Raw genomic sequence first — 21,418 nt, forward strand, 5'->3', positions numbered from 1 at the left:
TTTTCATCAAATTATACTCAGGTCAATTCGTTCTTGTGGGAGATTTGAAAAAGGGTCGGTATAACCAACACACTGGAATGCCAGCAGAGTTATGGGATGTTGAGGAGGAAATGTCTGTGTGCATCCCACTTATTTCCACTTTGTGTTCCATTTTTAGCCAGCTGCAAATTTCATGTGTTTGGAGCATGAGTAACTTGCAAGGCCCAGAAAGAAAGGGCTACGTGAAGATTTGGAGGGCATGCACAGACATCCTCTTACTTCCAGTACCCCATTTTGCAACCTGTGCAAATGCAACATGTATACGGAAGGAGGAGGAAAGCAGGGCTATTTTCACACATCTTTCCCTTGCAGAAAATTGTGCAAAACTTACAGAACAATGGCGTCTTCATGGTGCGATTTCTTGTCATTACTCCGTTTCATGGCGTGATTTATGACGTCATCGTGCCAGGAAACAGAGTCATGATGGGAAATTGCGCCATGAAGACACCATAAGTTTTGTGCAATTTTTTGTGAGGGGGAAAGACATGTGAAAATGTATCGCACTCCTCCATGGCATGAGTGTAATACCTACAGTGTTATGAACAAGCTCCCAACCATTTTTTTTTTAGGAAATTCATATTGAAGCCTAAAGTTTTGTCTTTCAGAAACCATGCCATTAGACAGAAGAAAATAGAAAACAAAAAGGGTACTTATCTGTTTTCTGCTAATATCTCAAAAAGAAAATGAAGAGAAATATAAAGAAGGACAAGAACAAACATTTTGGCCCAGCTCACTTGGAACTGCTTCTGTGGACAAAGACACCCACCACCATACATTTTGCAGTGGTCTCTGTACACTCATTCATTCCTCATATCTGCTCGAGTTGTACATGTTGAGCCAGCATTATGCTGATTAATGAAAAACAGGTAGCTACACTTCTCATAAACCTCTTCCCTCTTACAAGCAAGGTTTCCCATGTTGATTAGGGAGTTGGGTGTCCTTGTATATAAAGCCCAATTCTTGACTCACTGCAAATTTGTATAGTTATGGGGAACATACCGGTGGCCCTGGAAGTCCTCTTTGTCCCTCAGGTCCCTGCAGAAAAGAAATACTGGTTACGTCACATATAGGACTCTCTCATTGATCAAGAAAATTTCCAAATTTCTTCTCCTCCCAAAATTTCAACAAAGGTTTGATTTATATAATCTCTTTTTGCAGGGAGATGGTCTCCCAACGTGAAAGCAATGTTATCTCTGCAGCTGTTTTCAGAGACTGGCTTTTAATTTGCCCCTCAGTTAGTTCTAAAGTCATAAGCTTGAGGAGGGTGTGAGAACAGACTGGAGATAGGCTGTAAAAATCAATATTTACAGTTGGCTTTTTGAATCCAGGATTTGAACTATTCCTAAATAAAACATAGGTCACTGATGAATAAGGCTATGAGTATGCTAAATTTATGGCAGAAAACTACACCAGTCCAAGAGCAATACTGGTGACTCCTTTGAGACTGGCTGTGCTTTGGTTGCTGGAGATATCGTGAGTTGTAGAACTGTTGGTGATAAAGAAGAGGAAGTTCTAGCCCCCATAAGCTGACATGTTGTTGGTTTAGTCTAAAAACCAAGAGCCTTTTCCTCACTTCCCCTTCACTGTCAGAAATTCTTTTTACTGATATGTAAATGTGGAAATTCCTTTGTTTTTTACACTTTCTGCTGCATGCTGTAAATCCTTTGTATACTAATTGTATAAATGTTAAAGTTGCTGGGAAAAATCTCCATTCCTTTTGTACCATCCATAGCAGTAAATTACCAATAATCTCTGTTTATCAAAGTTGATGCATGGGTCATTCACAGATGCATTGTTTGAATTACCCTTCTGTGTATTCCTGTGATTGGCTATCTCAACTCGTTTTCACAATGAATAAAAAAATTATTCATCAGTCAATCCAGAATGTAAGATTTCAATTCACAAGTATGCATCCAGATGGACAAAAACTAGTTAGAACAGGGGTTCTTATCTTCGGGTTAAGAGATTTCGGGGGGGGGGGGCAGTCTGTGAACTTGGATGGGGAAAGATACATCTTTATTTTCAATCTGAAATTATGTATTTTATTAAAAGCATACTGAGAATGGGACCATGGCACAAAAAGGGTTAAGAACCCCTGAGTTAGAAAAAGAAAATTTGGGTTGAGGCAAGAACTTGGTAGAGCTGTTGCTGTTCTTTTGAACTGAAGGATTTTGAAAAGGTGGGTTGGAGCTGTTATCTGTGCTGGTGGAGATCTTTGGGAAAATCCAGTCAATATAGCTGAATTCCCTGTGTCCTTTTGGAGGCACCCACAGGAACTGAGGTCATCTTGGAAATGGCAGAAGGGAAAGAATTAAACTTACAATGCACAGAAGCTTTTGAATTCATCCTGGATTTGTAACTATCACTAATCAGTGTAAAAGGGGGAAGGTGGCATGGTATAGCCCAGTCCTCAGATCTCAGAAGCTAAGCAAAGTCGGTACTTGGATGAGAGACCATCAAAGGAAGACTCTGCCAAGGAAGGCAGCGGCAAATCACTTCTGCTTCTCACTTGCCTCAAAAGTCCCTTGCTGGGGTCACCATAAGTTGAATGCAACTTCATGGCACTTTACACATAATCAGTGTACAAATATTTGTATTTCCTGTTTTGTTTTCTTTTGTATTTCATAAATTTTCTGCTTTCTAAATTTTAAATTTTCTAATCTTCCATTTATCATGTATGACACACACACATATGTGTATGTGTGTTTGGGTGTGCGTGTGTGTGTGAAAACCTAGTAGTCATGCAAAATAATTTGTTTTAAAGTTTTGGCTAGGAACAACCTGGGAGTTTTGCAAATTCTTTTTTGGTTACAGGTAGATATATTTTTGCATGAAAAATTCCTTGTCTAGGGTTGCCAGTCCCCCGCTGGGGGTGGGGGATCACCTGCTCCCACCCTTTGCTCCCCGTCCCCACTTACCTGACCAGCGGGGAAGGCATGGGCCTCAGGGGCGTGCTCTCAGGTGGTATGGCACACTCCCAGGTGATGAGGTGCACTCCCAGGGGACGTGCTCCCGTGGGCCTGATCCAGGCCTAAATGGGCTTAGATCAGGACCAAATCAGGCCAGATCAGGCCACTGTGGAGTGTGGGAGCACTCCCATGCTCTGCAGCAGCCCATTCCGGGCTGATTTGTTCTGATTCAGGCCTGAATTGGCCCATATTGGGCCACTGCAGAGCGCAGACTGCTCCCACACTCTGCAGCAGCCCATTCCAGGCTGATTTGGGCCTGATTTGGGCCAAATTCAGCCTGATTCAAGCCAAATCAGGCCTGAATTGGCCCCCCTGTGGAGTGCGGGAGCGCTCCCAGGGGTAGCCACAGCCACGTGATTACATCACTTCCCGGAAGTGATGTCATCATGCAGGCCCAGGAGCGGTGCACTTTCTGTGTACACAATCAACAATGGAGCAAGTAGGTGCCGGGGGCCCCACCTCCCCCCGGGAGGACAGGGGAACCTGTGACCCTATGTTTCATACTAAGTCATGGCTTAGTAGGAGGGAGGCTTTCCCTCTGCATTTTTTAAAATTACTTGAGGTATATCTATTTTGCTTTGCATATATCTGAGTAGTAGATACATTTTTCAATATGGAAGTAACTCTGTATTACAGTTACCTAATGGTTTTAACACATTAGAATACAAAAACAGTAGAAATACAATAGTTTCTATTCACTGGTATAGGATTTCCAGAAACTAAATTTTGAAAGAGATTAACATTAGTTTTTTTTCTCCACTGCACAATAACTTTTTTCTTTTTGCTGTGCTAAAGGAGAATGAAAATAAAAACCTGACCTTTCCAATCTACAGTAGCACAACAGATGTCTTGAGAGAACTTTTTGGAATCATTGCTTTTATAAACATTTCTCAAGAGTGAGCTGGGCAAGGCTCCATCCTCTTTAATTGGTCTGCCTTCATGATGGCTGTACCCAGATAAACTGGTACGTTGTCGCTAGAGGAATTTGTCCCCTGGGGCCAGAATAGTAGAGGAAAAGAGGAATCGCTCAAAAGATACTTATCAATTGCTTCCCGAAAGATATCTATTGGCCACATCCCATTTTTTAAAATCATTGGGGTTTTCCCCTTTAATAATAACCAGTTTGTATAAAGAATTCATTTTCAAACAGTGTTAGCAACAATATTTTGATAATGGCGACTAGAATATTAGGGTTTTCTCCATAACGAGAAAGAAATTATAGTTTCTGGAGTCCATGTCTAGTTTGGAAATCTCTGACTCTTTCTGTCAGATGTTGTTTAATCTCTTAATTTGCTTTATTTAGTTAGTTATTTATTACAGAATGTGTATGCTGCTTTCCTGCTGAACTAGGGCATTTATTCTTACCTTGTTTCCTTCAGATCCTGCAATGCCTGCTGAACCTTTTGGTCCTCTTTGACCCTATGGATGGAGAATTTAATTTCATGTTAAGATACAGTCTCAAAGATCTTAATCTTTAACCTTATCACACATTTATAAGGATAGATGAATAGGCAGCAGCCATATATACCATCTTATGAGAAAACCATAATGTATAATATACAGAAGATAGTATAGGTAAAAGACAGAAATGAAGAAGATTAAGGACTGGGTCACATAGCAATATTTGTCACATAATTATTATTGCTATCAAATAACGCATCAGTACAAACTTTTGGAGCAATTCCTACTTAGTGTCTAAATATCTAAGCGAAAAGGGAAAATGGGTCAAAGCATATTTTGTAACTATCTTTGTAAAAGATAATACAAATTTGATCCATGTCTGTTACTTTCTTACTCCCCCTCCTCCCCCTCCTATCCCTGATCAGATGTGAAATAAGGTGCGAGACAGAAATATCACTTGCCTCATTGTCACCAGTTTCTTACTAAAAATGTTTCCATTCTTTGAAAATTCAAATTTAAATCTACGATTAGGTAAAGGTAAAGGTAGTCCCCCTGTGCAAGCACCGAGTCATTACTGACCCATGGGGGGACGTCGCATCATGATGTTTTCTTGGCATACTTTTTACGGGGTGGTTTGCCATTGCCTTCCCCAGTCATCTACACTTTACCCCCAGGAAACTGGGTACTCATTTTATTGACCTCGGAAGGATGGAAGGCTGAGTCAACCTTGAGCCGGCTACTTCAACTCGGCTTCCACCAGGATCCAACTCAGGTGGTGAGCAGAGCTTGGGCTGCAGTACTGCGGCTTACCATTCTGTGCCATGGGGCTCATAAGAAATCTACAATTAATGTATTAATCTATTCTAGTTAAGTCAATTAATCTATTGTGCTTTTAGTGTTATTCGTAAGTCATCAATGTGTGATCTTATAATAAGGGTTGTACGTTTAACACAGTTGTAAACCAAGTCATAATAAGTATTAGTTACCTTGCTCCCTTGTAAGCCCTTGGGGCCAATTGCTCCTACAATGTTAATGTCCACTCCAGGATTACCCTAAAGAAAAAAAAAGTTGTTTAGTTATCATAAAAAATAAAATCAATTCTCACTCAAAATAATATGCTGGAGTTAGCCAAATCCATCCTGTGGTTTTCAAACTCCTGAGAAGAAAGTTTCTATTTTCTAATACAAGAATATAGCAGTCCCTTCCACTGATCTTTTAGCAGGATCAATATAACATTTTTGTTGTACATTCAAGATTCTGAGTACCATATTTAAGACCAGGAAGTATATTCTCATAGTAATCCTTGACGGCCAGTTGATTTTGGAGAGATTTCTTAAAAAATCCAACCTTTCGCTGTAGCAGGTGACATAGCTTATGATGATTTGAAGCATCCTTCCCCCATCGGTGCCCTTAGGTCAAACAGGTGTATAACTTACCACAAGTTCCTTACAAAGTACGTGGGCTGTAAGATTGTTCTTCTGTGATTGGTTAACAATTATTTTCTAGCAGACATCCTACAGCCATCACCCACTTTGAATTGGGAATGTGGTGCAGGGGAGGGAGAAGTAACTCTGCCCCATGCTATTTTCTTGACCTGAAATGCCTGCATGGGGCTGATGCTTGTCTCACTGAGTAACCATGTAGACACTCTGTATATTGCCTGAATCTTTCCTTGAATGTTTGCCCCACAAAGCAAATAGCAGCTCTTTATAGCTCTGACAGATCATCAAAACGGCATAGGGGAGGAAAGCAGACCTGCTAACCCTCCAGGCGGGGCCTGGTGTTGTCCTGCCATTACAGCTGATCTCCAGATTACAGAGATCAGTTCCTTGGAGGAAATGGCAGCTTTGGAAGGAGCACCCTATGCCTGCTGAGCTCCCTCTCCTCCCCAAAGTCTGATTTTTTGTACAATGCTTTTAAATGTTTTATATGAAATGTTTTAAATGTTTTAATGCTGTTATCCGCCCTGAGCCTGCTTGCGGGGAGGGCGGAATATAAATACAATAAAATAAAATAAAAATAAAAAAATAATCTCTCCAGAAACCATCCCCAAATCTCTAGGAATTTTCTGAGTAGAAGGGTTAAACCCCTGAGGCACAGTCCTGATCTGAATCAGGGGTCCATGGCTGTTATTTAAAAAGAAAAAAAATGCCTGAGAGTTGGGCATAGAATTCCCAGCGTCATGTCCAGTTTGGCCCTTACTGAGGTGATATTTATTCCAAACACTCAACAGATGCTGTAGAGATGTTTCAGAGGGATAGGCCTCTGTGGAAGATAACTAACTTGTATGGCCATAGCTATACAATAATTTGTATTTTGGGAAGACATATAGCTATGAAATGCAATATTTATTTCAAAAACACTTTTCTGTGAACTTTTCCCCTGTGGTAGACATGTGATCATCTTTGCTGGTAAAACTCCTGCAGTTACCAAAAGAGCTTGCAAAAATGGAGTGGCAAAGATATAGATCACATAGGAACTTCTTTCAGCAGTGGAACTCTTATGAGAGATATCAGATCTCAATCAAGGTAAGGATCTGGCATTCTTACTCCTTAAGACTTTGCTAAATGATAACATACCAGTGAAGAACTGCTATGTGAGAATTTTTTAGTGGATCTGAATATACAATCACATCTTTAATTTATACGGTATAGTAAATGTGTTTCTGAAGAAAACTTACAAGATCTCCTTGGAAGCCTTTCTGACCACGTTCTCCAGGAAGTCCTCTTGATCCCGGGTTGCCCTGAAGACGTTGCAAATGTATGTTAAGCTTTGAAAATCCTTTGATTTGGGCCTGTCTCAGTTCTTAACTTCATGTTTTTTATTTGGTTCCCTCATAATTTTTTTAATTCAGAAAGTACGGAATTTGCTTTGTCTGTTCATGCTTTTCTGACCTTGAGGACTGATTAATGTAATGCAATTTACCTCCTAATAAATATTGGGAGATCATAGTTTTAGAATTAGAAGGGGCCCTTATAGGCCAGCTATGCCGACCCCCTGCTCAATGTAGGAAATCGAATACAGGCGAGAACATATCAAGCTGGTTTTAATTCAACTACCTGCCTGACAGCTATTTATTTCAGTTCTGTTTAAGCCATCTCAGAGACATTAGGCTGACTAGATGGCGGACAAATGTAAAATTACCAGGGCTTTTTTTCTAGGAAAAGAGGTGGTGGAACTCAGTGGGTTGCCTTTGGAGAAAATGGTCACATGGCTGGTGGCCCCGCCCCCTGATCTCCAGACAGAGGAGAGTTTAGATTGCCCTCCGCTCCGAGCGGAGCAGAGGGCAATCTAAACTCCCCTCTGTCTGGAGATCAGGGGGTGGGGCCACCAGCCATGTGACCATTTTCAAGAGGTGCCGGAACTCCGTTCCACCACATTGCAGTTGAAAAAAAGCCCTGGTGCCCATCAACATCTTTTCTGGTGCTCATCAAATGTTTTTAGAAAGTGGATGGGGCCAGGTGGGGCTTCTGCAAATCATGGCTTCTGATTAGCTACTGGAGTACTGAGTGGCTGTGCAGATTTTTAAAAACATAGCTTTGGCAGAAACTGCTTCCACAACACAAGGATCTTCATTGTGTGACTGAAGGTAAGTTGTAGCAGCCATTTTGTTGCTGCACCTACCACACTGTATCAGAATTCCAGATATGCCTACACACTCAAAAAGGTTGGGGACTACTGCTTTATAGAATACAATGGAGAGCGTCTGAGGGCAGTGTGTTCAGAGACAAACAAAATTGGACCCTGGGCTCCAAACATCTTGAAAGTGGGGGGGGGGGAGGTCTTTAGTGGACAGTCAGGAGTAGGTTTCCTCCAAATTTGGTAGAGATTGCTTAAAAATGCCTCCCCCAGCCTGCCAAACATTATTCCCCATAGAGTTAGAGAATCCCTGATCTAATTTCCATTATTCCCCCATGGGAAATAATGGCTGGTTATAATAATAATATAATAATAACATTCAATTTATATGCCACCTTTCAGGATGATTTAACACCCGCTCAGAGCAGTTTACAAAGTATGCTATTATTATCCCCACAACAAAACACCCTGTGAGGTGGGAGGGGCTGAGAGAGCTAGAAGCTGTGATTGACCCAAGGTCACCCAGCTGGCTTGAAGTGGAGGAGTGAGGAATCGAACACGGTTCTCCAAATTAGAGTCCTGCGCTCTTAACCACTACACCCAAATGGTTAAATCTGGGATTCTGTAACTCACATCAGAGAATCTGACCTGGATCTCAGGGGGACCAGAAAGAGAGAGAAAGCTGAGATTTCATGGAATTTGTTACACATATTGTAAGAATGTCATATCTCTATAATTATATTCATCTGACAATTTAAAAAAAATAGTCAAAAAGCCTCATTATCCTGGGGAAGGGGGGATGGCTACTACTGTGGGACTGGGACAGTGAAACTGAGTGGAAATACACCATTATGAAAACCCTGTTTCTGCTGTGCTATATCAACAACTGCACTGGCAAGGAGGAAATCACATGAACCTGTCCCCATATGGAAACTGCCTGAGACATATGCCATTTTTGTGTTTTAAGAAACATAGTTCTATTGCTGACTTTTTTGGGGGGGAACAATACTCTATTACAATTCATATTTTGTTAAGTCATTTCAGTCCTCTGAGAATTGATGTGAATATTTTCTCATTCATGCACTGTCTTTCTAATTCTGATAAAATTCAAAATTGAAGCAATAATAGAATTTGAAATAATACCTGCTGGCCAGGGCCTCCTTTTTCTCCTTTTGGTCCTGGCAGACCAGGTGCTCCCTTGATAAAGACAAAAAAGAAAATTTATTTTATCTATCAAACCCAAAAAACCACAATGACAGAAGATGACAAAATATGAGTTACCTCTTCTCCATTGATTCCATAAATTCCATCAATTCCATTGTCTCCCTGAGAAAATAAAAACAGGAAATATGTATTCTATTGTTACCCAGGACAATTATCCTACATCAGCTGTCCAAGAGAACTGGAGTCTATCTCAATTCCACCAACTAACTAAAACTAAATAAAGGATTTTCATTGTAATGTTAATTACTTTGGGTTCAACACTACTTTAGTGTCTCCCTATAACTTACTCTGGAAGGTTTTACATTGTCTCTGTCTCCAATTTGGCAGTCTGGCTTATTTAATCCCTTCTATCTTTTATAACCATTTGTCTTGGACGTTGATCATAACCAGGACCTCTCAGAGTTCCAGAGAGACCAAGGCCACTTCCAGCTATCAAGGCCCCAGCCATAATAAAAATAAAAAATGACACATGATTTGCATAAGACCAAGATACAAAACTTATCAGATGCCAAAAAGTTAACAAATCTCTAAATATGAAGCTCCCTCTCAGAGTTTTCTTCCAGGGGGGAATTCCCTATCCCCTAGCAACTGGCAGGGGATAGGGGACCAAGGACAGCAGGGGGAATATTTACTGGCTTCTGCACACCTCAATATTACTTCCCAAAGTGGCATCACTATGTCACCAGCCTGCTGGAACTGCTGTGGTTTGGGTCAGAAATTCAACGGTTTTTGACACAAAACCATGGCTTCTCAGATGTGTTGACATCACTTCCGGGCCCAAGTGAAATGATGTCAGCATGTCTGCCAGCAATGTTGTTATGATCAGCAAGCATGGGAACGGGGAAGTGAGTCCCTTGTTTCTCCCTTTATTTTTCCCGTCAGCCAGGTGAGCAGTTGGGGGTGGGTGGGGGATAACCCTGCTTAACCCTTAGGCTAAATAGCCTTCCTCTCCTCCACTCCGCAGTTGGCACTGATGATAACACTGAAATTAAAATATCCATGCAGCTGGTGTATCCATGTAACAATTCACCATATCTGGTTTTCAACATTATCTTAGTTTAGGTAAGTTTAGCAGCCATTAAACAAATATACCTAATGTATGGAGAATGGCTTATTTCTCTTAAATACAGATTTTTTAAAAATCACTTCTAATAATCTTACACAAAAGACAGACAAGAGATCCTACATAAAAGTCCATTAATTCTGCAAAACATCTTCCTAAAAACTATGAACATCACTGTTTGAAATCATAAAGACACGAATGCTTCAAGTTGCTCATCTCCAAGCTTCCAAATAATCTCCCTGCTTATGAGCCTGTGAACAAAAATGAAGAAACTGAGATAATTTAGAAATCTGACGTGCTCTCAAATCAGGATGAATTTCCAGGTCATAAACTGTACTTTTAATTTGGATTCTAGCTGCTACTCTGAGGATATATTTATGTCAGTGAATCTATAGAAAAACATAATAAAGCCAAGCTAAATGACTTTATTTCTTCCAAAGATTGCTCAAAAGAGATACATGTGATGATGACCTCTAATCCACCATTTTCTGTACTTCTTGCTCCCCTTCTGTCACTTGTATTTTCCCATCCTCTTAATTACCACCACCACCACCCATTTTCAAGCTTGCTCAGGTACTTGGTATCCTGGGATTCTTCCACTATGCACAGCTTTCCACAAATCACTGACTCTACTCTGAAGGAATCCTGGAAGCCTCACAGGGGCATTAGGGCTGGTTTAGAAAGAACAGTTCTAGGACTACAATGAACTCCAGGATAACAACAACATCTCACACTTCCCTCCTTTCTCTCTCACTATGCTTTAGGTCTAGCTAGATATTTTTTCTGGTTCCAGGAAAGGAAGAATTCAGGAAGCACTCCAAAAAGTTACTGGTCAAATGTCCTCCTTCTTCTGGACCAAAAAATGGTCTGGACTGGAAAGTTCCATTCAAATCAGAAATTTACTACCATCCAGTTCACTGTTGCCTATGAGCTACGAGCTAAGTGGGAACTCAGCTCCTGGCTAGAATGGTTCTCCTTTCAGGCATTCCAACTTTTGCATAACCACAATTAACCCTTGGCGTCTTCAGACTGATATACCAAACAGAATGACAAGTACACATTTCATGCAAACAAATAGTGAAAACCTCAACACTTGCTTTTTAAAGGCCAGGATTTTGAGATGAGAACTAGTGGGGGAAGGAAGGAGTTTTATGGGCAACCCAGTTATCCTATGTTCATTTGGATTCATTCTACTTTACTTCTGAGGTGTCATTCCAATGAACTTCCATCAAATTGCACTTTGACAGGGAGTGAGAGTGCTCATCCCCATTTTTCTTGCAGATGGCAGGGATCAAAGAACAATACTTTTGTCCTATAGGTTTTCAGTTCTGACACTCTGCGGAACAAGGATGCTGGGGAAAGCACGGGTGTTTGTTGCAATATCATATAACTAACAGCCAAGTACATCCCCCCAATGTGAATCAAACATTTGCAAGACAGGCCCATATGGGCCAAGGTATATGTTTCTGAAGACAGAAAAATATGAAACATTTTAAAAAGTAATGACTGTGCATGCTTGCGGTGGTGGTGGGGAATTTGTGGGGTGCAATTTTGAGCAGAAACAACAATAACAGGAAAAGGGTTGAGAATGCCTTCCTCCTCCTCCTCCTCCTCCTCCTCGCTACTCCTACAATCAACAATGCAGCCACCCAAAGCTTCATTGCACACATGGGCACATAATCTTTAATTTGCCACTTAGTGACAGTTTTTCTCTTCTTACCATTTTCTTATTCCAGGTATAGGTTTATAAATCCTATAAAATCCTATAACAATCTCTTTTTCAGAAAATAAACATTTGCTTACTGTACCTTTTCTCCACTCCATCCTCGTCGCCCCTGAAATATTTTAAAGGACAGACATGTATTTAATGAAACATGAAAACAGCAAGTATGCAGATAAGATTACCATCAGTGGCACAGGAATATTCTTACTTTTTCTCCCTGATCACCTTGGCATCCCACATAGCCTTGCTGTCCAACTGGTCCAGGAGGCCCACTGGGACCCTACAGAAAAATGATTGAGAGTCAATGGGAACATACAAATCTTAAGAACTGATAAATTAATTCCAAGGTTATGGAACTTACTGGCTCTCCATCATCTCCTATATATCCCCGAGTGCCGTTAGTACCAATATACCCCTGAAAATAAAATTGTGAATTAGCAGATGAGTACTAAAATCATTGGACTAAAAAGCTTTACTAGGAATGGCTTGCAATTTACTCAAAGGCATAACTTGACAAATTTAATTCAACTTCCTTTTCAGAAAAAGTTGGCTTAAGATTCAATAATTGTCTTCTTTAAATATGATTGGTGGGAAATCTCAGGCATTACAAGAACTTTTTACTTGGGAACGTCAAAATAGTTCAATAAAATATGACTATTCCATTGAAAACTTCATTCCGTAAATAAAGCACAGTTGTAGTGCCATGGTCAAAACTACTGAAAGTGGTGCAGAACCATTTTACGTGGCCGTATTGAAGCTGTTTCTTCAGTAACATTTCAACAGGCAACACTCATTGGATAAACTGGTTCATTTTGCATGGCATCACAGCCATTTGTATATTTTTGTAATTAGAGGAAATGATAGATGAGGTTAATCAACTTTTTTCTTTTTTAAAAAAAATTGATAGATGAGAAATAGATCTTCATTCCAGCGAGACTCATACTGAATAGTTTAGACAGATATTGATGATTTCACTGGCTCTTTCTTGATATGGGCATCAATGGAATTTGCAATTATAGGAAACAGTTAATATCACTGAATGGGTTTTAATTTAAAAGATACTATCTATGATCCAACACGTTGCAGAAGGGAGATGTTGGATTCATTCCAGTGTGCATGTGAAATGCTGAAGTATTAAAAAAGAGAATTTGGAAACTTCAATGCAGTTTTTTAAAACAGAGCAAAGATAGCCAGTGATTTGGCAAATTTGAAACATATTATCTTTAGTACTTAGAAATAATCATGACATGATTTGCAATTTGTCCGTAATGCCAGGAATAGGGTCATAATCATAATCTCTGATTTTGTACAGTGTATGGGAAATCAAAAGAAAAAAACGCTTGTTTTCAATGGAGCTCAAAATTGTTCTTTTTTTAAAAAAAAAACTTAACTCTTATATAACTGCAATGTAAATTAAATTATAGGAAAAGGTCCTTACCTTTGGTCCAGGTCTGCCTCTCAGCCCAAGGGGGCCTTCTTCCCTCATGCATGTACAAAAAACACAACAGCATGTTCTCTCAGCAATTTGCGCCTTGGAAAAAAGAAATTGTAATTGATAAAATACCTATTCTTAGAATATTCTGTACCCCTCACACTGATAAATATTAATATCTATTTGCTGGTATGATGATCCAAAGAAATGGGACTTAAAGCTCTAATACCTAACCCTTTGGTTCTTGTCTGACTTACCATATACTCAAATAAGCTTTTGGCAATATTTTGCAAGCCAATTGTCAAATGATTATTATATCCAGCTCCCTTTCCAAATTCAATAGATCGGAGGTTATGAAAGTTGCTAGCGCCTTCCAGGGTAACTGTTATCAGTCCATCAAGCCCTATTAAAAACATAGTTATGAATATGTTTAAATATCTATTATATTCTTCACTTCCTAGTATCATCAGGGAATAATGTAGATTATTATATGGATAATAAAATTAAAAGAGTGAAGATTTTCTCATTTGTTCATATTTTATTTTAGCACAGCTGCAAATGGGAATACCTGGAAATCACTTTGCAAGGGATGAAGGCGGCAAAGCCATTACCTAACTTTCTGAACTTTTCCAATCATCTTATCATTGAGAGTTCAAGGCAAACGCCCTCCCCAGCAGCTCATATTTCACTGCTGCGACTATGTAATTAATCAGTTTGCAGAATACAGAACTATGACAGCATATTAGGTTTCAAGATACCTGCACCAGTACCCTTGCTTGGTTCTGTCAAGTCTTTCTTGCTGTACTGGCTCTCAGGTCTAATCTATTGCACCTGACAGGTAGCATAACAAAGAAGAACTTGCTACTGGCAAACATTAAACGTGTAATCATCTAACTGCAAACAGCAAGGCCTTTGAAAGGTTACAGCCGAAGTTGAAACTAGAACTTGCATCCCCTTGCATTCCATCTAAGTACATGATGGTATTGGAGAGTGCCCTCAAGTCATTGCTGACTGACGGCAACCCCTGGCTGGGTTTTCATGGCAAGAGACTGAGAGGTGGTTTGTCGTTGCCTGCCTCTGCAATCCTGATCATCATTGGAGGTCTCCCATCCAATAACTAACCAAGGTTGACCCTGCTTCGCTTCTGAGATTTGACGAGATCAGGCTCACCTGGGCTATACAGGTCAGGGGAAAAACACCTTATTGTGGAACAAACAGAATCTATCACAGAAGGCATTCCTGTTGATTTCCTGACCCATCAATGTACAGGAATCTCTTCCTGAGAAGTTTTCAGCTGTTAATATCAACTAGGGCCAACTTACAGATTCTAAGCAAATGACTTTACCATCCCTCTGTGTTGCAGGGAAGGGAAGCCACTGCCTGAATTCACCTCCCTATGATGTAAGAAAGCTGCCGCCACCCTCCTCCTCCTCCCTGCATTGTGGGAAACCTTCCCCACCCATACTGTCCTCACCGGGGCTGTGGCTTGCCATGGTGCCACACCTCCCAACAGCAGTGGAAGGGGAGGCAAAAATGGCACTGGAAAAATGGCACATGGTTCCATTGCCACTGTAGAGAGAGGATAGATGGAGCAGGCTTTCCACAGGCCATCCACTGGACTGGGGTGCCACCTGGCACTGTGGCTTGCCAGGCAGAGTGGTGACAGAGGCCAAGGCAATTGCCTCAATCTGTCTAATGGATGGACTGACACTGATACCAACTCTCTTGGACAGAAGTGACCATATTTCAATCCACTCTGTACCTTTTTGCCTAAATTCTTCAGATTTTTGTTGAAGCACTTCTACATCATCATCCAAGCCATCAGAGAAAATAAGTAACACCTAAAGAAAGATCAGGTATGTAAGATTAAAACAAGAACTATATGCAGTTCAAACAGCAACCAGATATTCAAATGGTCTAATGCAGGGCTTTTTTCTGGGAAAAGAGGTGGTGGAACTCAGTGGGTTGCCCTCGGAGAAAATGGTCACATGACTGGTGGCCCCACCCCCTGATCTCCAGACAGAGGGGAGTTTAGATTGCCCTCTGCGCCGCTCCAGCAGCGCGGAGGGCAATCTAAACTCCCCTCTGTCTGGAGATCAGGGGGTGGGGCCACCAGACATGTGACCATTTTCAAGAGGTTCCGGAACTCCGTTCCACCGCGTTCCAGCTGAAAAAAAGCCTTGGTCTAATGAATATCTAGAGTAAAGGGTTAATCAGATATTTGGATAAATTAAACCTTTTAAATAAGGTTACACTGGCCTCATTTAAGAACAAAGGAAAGATGCAAGGAAATTCAATAAAGTGTTGAACTCTAGGATATTATAAGTTTAGGCAAGATTTTGTTGGTGTGAGAATAAATTACCTTGCTTCGTTTTTCATTATCAGGTATGTTTTGAAATGTGTTCCAAAGTGTGTCCAAGAATGTGACATTGAGATGAGATGGATTGTTGATTGTAATTTTTCTGAGTTCTTCCATGATTTTTTCATGTTCAACTTGGAGGTCTGATGAGAAAGTTGAATTCGTGTTTCCCATAGAAATAGCCACACTGAACTGTGTTTTTGTTCCTGTATTGCAACTCACAGTGCTTACAGATGTAAGGTATTCTATAATCTTAGGAAGCTGGGCTTCCAGTTGAGGATGCCCATGGAATAAGCGGTCACCCGGCTTTTGAGATGAAATGTCAAATCCCATAACGACGTCCACAAAACATGCTGTTTTGAGGGAAGATAAAATGGAAAATATTACAAACTAACTGTGGAATTAAGAAAGACAGAGACAGATAATGGTAAAGAATGTCAGTAATGAAAACACAGCAAAATATGACAATTCAAACAAAATGGTTCATCTACCTCTGAGCCTGATTCCTTCAGCAATGTAATACTATGCCCCAGTATATTTTAATTTACCTTTTAATTCCAGAATAACATTTAATAGATTTTGCTAGCCACATTGCTCTCAGAGAATAAAAATACAGAGCTAGCTTGACTTTCAATTGGCATGAAGTTATCCTGAAAGGGGAATTATGTTCCGGGATGCATACCATGAGCCTAGCGGGACTTAAGCACAAGCTAAGCTACAGTTCAGGGCCTCAGATTATGTGGACTCTAAATACAAAAATATACTAAATTGCTGGTTTTGATAATGCTATGGGGGCTCTTAAACTTGGTTTTGGGACAGAGCATGTCTTGATATGGCATTGGCCATAGGGCATGCATATCAGTCACCCCAAGATTCCCTAAGTTCTTAAATGCTCTGATTCCTGGGGAGTTTATAAAGTCAGGGGAAATGCACTTCTTGCATGCACATTGACAGACACAGAGAGACCACTGCACGTACATAAGGAGGCCTCTTTCAGATGCAAAGAGGCTGGAATCCATGTAATTGGCTGTGAAATTAAACTGGGAGAATTCATGCCATAAGGTGAATTCTCTTACTTAGTTTCTTCCCACTTGCCTTCACTCCCCACTTTGCTTCACATCATGAAAAAGTATAGGTAAACACAGGGCTTTTTTTCCAGCAAGAACACGGTGGAACGGAGTTCCGGCACCTCTTAAAAATGGTCACATAGCCGGTGGGCCCGCCCCCTGATCTCCAGACAGAGGGGAGTTTAGATTGCCCTCTGCTCCACTCGGAGCGGAGGGCAATCTAAACTCTCCTCTGTCTGGAGATCAGGGGGCGGGGCCACCGGCCATGTGACTATTTTCACCGAGGGCAATTTAAACTTTAAAAAACTCCCCCCTTGTTCCAGCTGACCCAAAGTGACATCATCGTGCAGTCTTGAGTTCCACCACTGAGTTCCACCACCTCTTTTCCCAGAAAAAAGCCCTGGGTAAACATATCCTTTTCCTGCATTATACTGCTCAAACTTCACCAGTTAACTAACTGCAGATCACGGTCATGAACTGGGGCTAAGTTCCCATCAAAATTCCAACCATCCCCTCTAAATTCCAGCCATGGCTTCCTTGTTTTCCTCTCTGACTGCAACCTCAAATGCACCCCCCCCCATGCTGCTCCTGGAAGATTGGGAGTAGCATGAGTGGAGAGCTGGAGGGCTGCTGTGGAAGGGGGGAACTGATGAAAATCACCTCCCCCATTGTGCACAGAGATCTTTTAATCTTCCATAGAACTCCGTAGTATCATGATATTCTGTTATGGGGATGGGGGTGGGTGGGGATTTTCTGTCATACTTTATCAACTACCATCTTGTTCCCTGTGATCAATTGTGTGATCCAATGTCAGAAACGGGACCACTGTCAGACAGTACAGTGGTTCCTGTGTAGCAGGACTAGGGATTTGCCCAAGGACTTGAAACCAAACAGAATCTCAAGAAGGAAAATTTATTAAGCTGGCTGGCTCAGATGTGATATTAGCTTACCTCAAGTTTTGATGGGAAATGTAGGCGTCCTGGTTTTACAGCTTGGCTCTTCATTACAGCTGCAAGACCAGGATGCCTACATTTCCCATCAAAACTTGAGGGCAGCTGACAAGTGTCCAACCTATGACAGGCGTCACTTGTAGTTTGGCTCTGATGCTCTCGAGGGAACTTCCCTCCTCCTCCTTCAACTCTCTCATATTGCCAACACTGATTAGGTGCAGCAGTAGCAGGGCTTCCACAGGCTTCCTCTCATTTTTTCTGTCCAGCCTCACCTCCCAGCAGCTATTCCTCATGCCAACTGGGGGGGGGGGGCTTTTCAGGGAGGAGGGTTTAAATAGTAATTGACAAACTGCTGTCATGTTATAAAACACCGTGGTATGTTAAATACCACTTTAAAAAACGGAAAAGTCCCTTGCTAGCATGGGGGAGAAATGGCAAGTGCAGGGGAATGGTGCCTCTGTGGACAGGACTGAGGGAGAGCACTACCTTCTGGAAGGGGCCATCCAAGTAAGAGTGGAACCACCAAAGTGTGGTGCCCAGGAGGACTCCCAGCTCTGCCAGCCTCTCCAGAAAGATAATCCAGGCCAGTATTTTAGATTGCCCTAGTCCACTCCATGGCTCAGTGTGGGCAGGAACAAGGAGAAAGGAAGCTGTTGACACCACACCTCCATCAGTTCAGGCAGCGAGTCTGTTGAGCAGGGCAGGTGATACACCATGTCATGATATGGCTGTGCCAGGAAGGCCTAGCAAGGCCTCAGAAGCCTGTTAGCAGTGGAAGTAGGCCTGCCTACGATTCCCAGGAGCCCCTGGGCCGTTTTGGCACTCTTTTTGGCCAATCAGAACACAGGGGGCTAGTGCTGTATAAGTCTGGGAGGGAAAAAAGCCTGGGTTCTTCCTCCCAGGGAGCAGGCCAGAGGAGGTTTCTTCTAGGGAAAAAGGCCCTCATGAGGTAGGGTGCGAAGGCAGGCCTGGCAGACAGAGGGACAGTGAGTTCAGTCGCGCTAGGGCTTTTTGTTTATTTTACTTTCACCCATCTGTTGTTGCTAAGGCACCTTGCTTGTTTGCTTGCTTGTTTGATATTAACCGACCTCCTTATAAATAAATCCTTTTGTTTGTTGTTACTCTGCTGGGTCCTCACCCCTGTTTATTGGCCAAGCTACAGAGGTCAGAAGGGTTGGGAGGGTACTCTGAGCCTTCCCAAGGGACCCTAAATTCTAGAGTGGTGGCAGCGTAAGGTGGCTCACTCTTCCTGAGGCATGACACACCAACAGAATCCATAGTCTATCCCAGGTCCCCAGTATCAGGTACTTAAACTCAGAATTGGCACTCTGGGTAACAAAGTACCTAGTGAGTACCACACAGACCCCAAAGACCACAGCCACTTCTTCTCCATGCCTACTAAGGGCCAAGCTACAAGTGACGAATGACACTTGAACAGCAAGTGAATTCCTCCCTGTTCACTTGCTCTCCACTCGATCCACTTACCATTCAGGTGTCATTTGTCACTTGTAGCTTGGCCCTAACTCTTGGCTGATGAGGTAACAAAAAACTGGGTGGGGGAGAGAACCAGGAGAAAGCCATACCTCCTCCTTCATCTTTCCAATTCTAATTGATACATACCAGGTCAGACACCTTATCTATCATTAAATCCTGGATGAGGGATGCTTTGTTTATAATCAACCTGGTCATCATCAGCAGCACTTTTAGGCCTGATGGGTGATTAGCAAGATTACCAGGGCTCCCAGGCACAGAGGAGAGGATGGACACTTCTTGACAACTTCCTCTTCCCCTTACCTGGCCTGTCTCCATGGATTTATAGAAAAAGATTGCAATAGTACACATGAGCAGGGAGAGGGAAATTGTATGGGGTTGAAGCAGTCATACAATATGAAATGAGAGAATACAGAATGAATAGGGGGATGCAATCCCTCAAACCTTTTCAGATATACGGAAGGACTTCTGCCTTCAGGATTTTTGTGTTTTCACCCCTTTCAGCAGCTCTGCCCACTTGCCCCTTTGTGGCACATTGCAAATGACTTTTGAAGTTCTCTCAAGTTTCAAAAACAGCTTTTGATATGTAAAAGATAGACTGATCACATGGTCCTCTGGATTGTGGCCAGTTGGCTTAAGTGCCAATGAAACACAAAACAGAAGGTCATCATGGTTTGGCTATGTGATAAGAATCAAATATTGGAACCCCAAGTCAGGAAATAAGGGAAGAAAAAAACAGAAGCAGGAAGGAGATGGACCCACAGTACAAAAGAGAAGGGAATGAAATTTGGGGAGACAACAACATTGACTTGAAACTGAAATAAATAGAAAAGAATCTTTCATCTGTAGTATCATTAGCAGACATATAAAACAAAGAAGGTCAAATTAGTTTTATTGAACTTACCTGCTTTAACTCCACCATTACACATTTCATTAGCTATGCGTTTTGTGATATCAGGCAGCCCAGGGAAATTAGCAATTTTGTATTTCCTTTCTGGAGATCCAGCTATGGATTGAAGCTGTATATCACTAACATTCCCTACTCCTATTGCATATATCTCCACACCTTCCTTTCTCAGATTGTCAGCAGGTTGAGCAACATCGTCAGTTGCTTGTCCATCAGTGATTACCAGCAGCTTTGGCTGAATATCTCTAGCCACTCTGCGTCTTGGTGGACTGAAGAAGGCCTTCACTTTTTGGAGAGCTCCTCCAATGCAAGTTTCATCACCTTGCATCATTGACACTTTAGAGATTTTGTCTTGCAGCTCTGATTTGCTAGGGTGACCACCCAGAGGAAATTCTTCTCTGTAACTTTTGCTAAATTGGGCCATGCCAACTTGCATGTTGCTGTTATAACTAATCTGATCAAGCAAGTTGTTCAAGAATTTTTTCATTTCCTCAAAATCAGGTGGCCATATACTTCTGGAGCCATCAATCAAGAAAACAAGATCAGCGTGGACTTCACATTCTGCATTCAAAAACAAGATGAAAACAAGACATTCATCATCATATTACTCCACAATGTAAATGATACTAGAACATGATTGTTTATTCCATAAATAAATTCCAATCCAAGAATTAAAGGATAATCCAAGAGGATAACCATCACTTTAGGAGCATATGAAATCACAGCACCATTTTAAGGTTATGAATTTGCTAAGGTGGTTCTGTGTGCTTTTTCTTGTGCTGCATTCTGTTTATTACTTAACATTACAGAGATAACAGAAGTCTCCTGTTCTTAGGAGACATTTTGGAGTAAGGAAGTAATTCCCAAGAATTTTGAACTTGAAGGTTCCTTGCTAAATTTACTCTGCCTTCTCATTTCCATCAGTCAAGTATCATCCATATGTTTTTCAGATAACTATGTAGAGATCTTGTATGCAGGTCGTAGGTGTCCATTTGAATCCGTGGTTTGAGGCAAAAGGAACATTAAAGATTATTTCTCGCTACACATTCCCCTCATTCCTTTGTCCAACTCAAATTACACCCACAGAACCACTGGACCCAGAACTTGACCCTAGAGGGAAACCAGGTATTGAGTCTGATAGAGAGCCCAGAGCACAAAAGAACAAACAAAAACAAAAGCACAATCTAATAAGAGAAAAAGAGGAACTGGGAGCT

General features: G+C 41.5%; 1 protein-coding gene across 1 annotated transcript in view; it reads right to left on the reverse strand.

Annotated features, from left to right (window-relative positions):
• The window catches only part of LOC129337255 (collagen alpha-6(VI) chain-like), a 72,220-nt gene that overhangs the window by 36,184 nt on the left and 14,618 nt on the right, over positions 1-21,418 (reverse strand). The window contains exons 8-21 of the mRNA XM_054990817.1: positions 20,202-20,765; positions 15,793-16,142; positions 15,193-15,271; positions 13,688-13,833; positions 13,437-13,529; positions 12,360-12,413; positions 12,207-12,278; positions 12,084-12,110; positions 9,270-9,314; positions 9,132-9,185; positions 7,090-7,152; positions 5,396-5,461; positions 4,374-4,427; positions 1,039-1,074 (exon numbers count right to left, since the gene is read on the reverse strand). Of these exons, the coding sequence (XP_054846792.1) occupies positions 1,039-1,074; positions 4,374-4,427; positions 5,396-5,461; positions 7,090-7,152; positions 9,132-9,185; positions 9,270-9,314; positions 12,084-12,110; positions 12,207-12,278; positions 12,360-12,413; positions 13,437-13,529; positions 13,688-13,833; positions 15,193-15,271; positions 15,793-16,142; positions 20,202-20,765 (1,703 nt within the window). The remainder of the gene's footprint in view (positions 1-1,038; positions 1,075-4,373; positions 4,428-5,395; positions 5,462-7,089; positions 7,153-9,131; positions 9,186-9,269; positions 9,315-12,083; positions 12,111-12,206; positions 12,279-12,359; positions 12,414-13,436; positions 13,530-13,687; positions 13,834-15,192; positions 15,272-15,792; positions 16,143-20,201; positions 20,766-21,418) is intronic.

The sequence above is a fragment of the Eublepharis macularius genome, chromosome 11, assembly GCF_028583425.1.
Source record: "Eublepharis macularius isolate TG4126 chromosome 11, MPM_Emac_v1.0, whole genome shotgun sequence".
In the NCBI taxonomy this organism is placed as follows: domain Eukaryota; kingdom Metazoa; phylum Chordata; class Lepidosauria; order Squamata; family Eublepharidae; genus Eublepharis; species Eublepharis macularius.